The following is a 2,128-nucleotide window of genomic DNA, read 5'->3' as shown; positions in this document are numbered from 1 at the left end:
CACATAGTGAACACATGAACACATGAACACATGAACACATAAACACATAGTGAACACATGAACACATAAACACATAGTGAACACATGAACACATAGTGAACACATGAACACATGAACACATAGTGAACACATGAACACGTGAACACATAGTGAACACATGACGACATAGTGAACACATGAACACATGAACACATAAACACCCAGTGAACACGTGAACACATAGTGAACACATGAACACATGACGACATAGTGAACACGTGAACACATGAACACATTGTGAACACATGAACACGTGAACACATGAACACATGAACACCCAGTGAACACATGAACACACAATGAGCAGCTTGTTCCCTCGACGACAACACAATGATAGACTTTGTGTGTGAGCGACTAACAGGCGTTTAGCTCGGGGGTGTGTGTGGGTTTGGGGTGAGTCACATGGGAGCATGCTCAGACTGCTGCTGATTGGTTGTTGCCTCCCAGGTGCATTGTGGGTAGGGATGTTCAGCGTGTGTTGGTATCTCTGTGAGGACCGCAGCGGAGCGTTAATGAGGTCTAATCCTGCCTCGGAGCTTCAGACTCACAAACAGCAGCGCTTTGATTCTGCTGTTAATATTTAATCACACACTCTGTTAATGTTTCAGGGGCTCCAGCTGGATCTTTACCCAGAGTGCACCTGGGGGACCGATAACCAATCAGCAACAAGATGCACACACAAGCTTCACAGCATGTTGTTAGCATTGAACAGACGACAAAAACACGTTAACTGCTGCCTGTTTGTGTGTCTGAAACAATGAAGCAGCTGTTTCTGCTTCATGTGGAGTCTGCAGCGGTTCTGAAGCTGTGGAACCAAAAGTTACAGGAACTGAAGGCGTGTAAAGGAACGTTCCCGGGGCGAAGGCTGTCCAAAATCACTTCAACAATGTCCAAAACACTGATTGGTTATAGTCAGAGAGGATGACGGGTTTTCTGTCCTCTGATCTCTCTTCTTCTGCTCTCTGACATCAGCAACGTAAAGTTCTCCAGATGTTCTAACAGAACAAATCTCCATGGTTCTGTTCCCTTCATACAGCTGGAGTTACGTCCAGGAATTGTTTGTTCTGGTCTCTGAACTGTTGCTGTTGGTTCTACAGTGGAGACAAAGACTGAAAGGAACCGTTAGACAAATGAATGTTCCTTCATCTTCATCTTTCCACATCTTAATGTAGAAGAACAAGAACCTGTTCAGCTGCTGCTAGAACACTAAAGAACCTTTAGAACATGCAAACCCTGAGCAGTAACAGTTTAAGGGTAAAATTTTTCTAAATATAGAACCTGGTTCCTTCGGTAGAATGCTGGTAAAAGATTCCTGTTCCCACATTAAAAACCCCCCTCATTTAGATCTGTAGAGAACTTGTCTACATGTTCATCTGGAATATCTGACTGAAGATTAAAAACCAAGAACTGAGAGAAATCCCCCCTCCTTTCTCACCTGTGCACAGCCGGCCAATCACAGAGCAGTTAGGGTAAAGGTAAAGAACCCAGAGATCTGAAAGCACCAAGTCCCAGATATCTTCGACAGCAACCTGCAGAGTTCTACCTGAGTAGCAAACACCTGTTCTCAGTACCTCAGATGTTCCACTGGTTTCTCTGCTGCTGCTGCAGACGGTTGCAGGTGCAGCAGCTCCGCCTGCTGGCAGCTCTTTGTTACTGCAGTTAAACCTGCATGTTGCTGATCAGAACTCATCAGGCTCTGAGGAGCCGCAGTCACAAACCTGCAGCGCTGAACTATGACTCACCTGTGCTCTTGTGTGGCAGGTGTTGGTGCGCTCTGATTGGTCGGGTCACCTGTACGGCAGCCTGACGGTAGACGACGGCAGCGCTGTCAGCGCAGACCTCCTATTGGACGAGAGCCAGAAGCACCTTTATGTTCTGACCAGCAACAGGGTGAGAGATGGGCCTTCAGGATTGGTTTCTGTTCTTCATTCTGTCCAATCAGACGCTCAGACTGTCTCCTGTCTGTCTCTCAGCTGTCCAGGGTTCCTGTTGCGTCCTGCGAGAGACAGACAGACTGTCAGACCTGTCTGTCTCTCAGAGACCCCTACTGTGGCTGGTGTGTCCTGGAGGGAAGGTACCTGTCTGTCTG

The 2,128-nt window shown here is 47.1% G+C and overlaps 1 protein-coding gene across 1 annotated transcript in view; it reads left to right on the top strand.

Annotated features, from left to right (window-relative positions):
• plxnb3 (plexin B3) overlaps positions 1-2,128 on the top strand; it is a 55,178-nt gene that overhangs the window by 35,459 nt on the left and 17,591 nt on the right. The window contains exons 5-6 of the mRNA XM_008295239.1: positions 1,789-1,929; positions 2,013-2,113. Of these exons, the coding sequence (XP_008293461.1) occupies positions 1,789-1,929; positions 2,013-2,113 (242 nt within the window). The remainder of the gene's footprint in view (positions 1-1,788; positions 1,930-2,012; positions 2,114-2,128) is intronic.

This window comes from Stegastes partitus, unplaced genomic scaffold (assembly GCF_000690725.1).
Source record: "Stegastes partitus isolate 25-593 unplaced genomic scaffold, Stegastes_partitus-1.0.2 Scaffold1033, whole genome shotgun sequence".
Taxonomy (NCBI): Eukaryota; Metazoa; Chordata; class Actinopteri; family Pomacentridae; genus Stegastes; species Stegastes partitus.
This window is presented reverse-complemented; position numbering and strand designations above follow the sequence as displayed.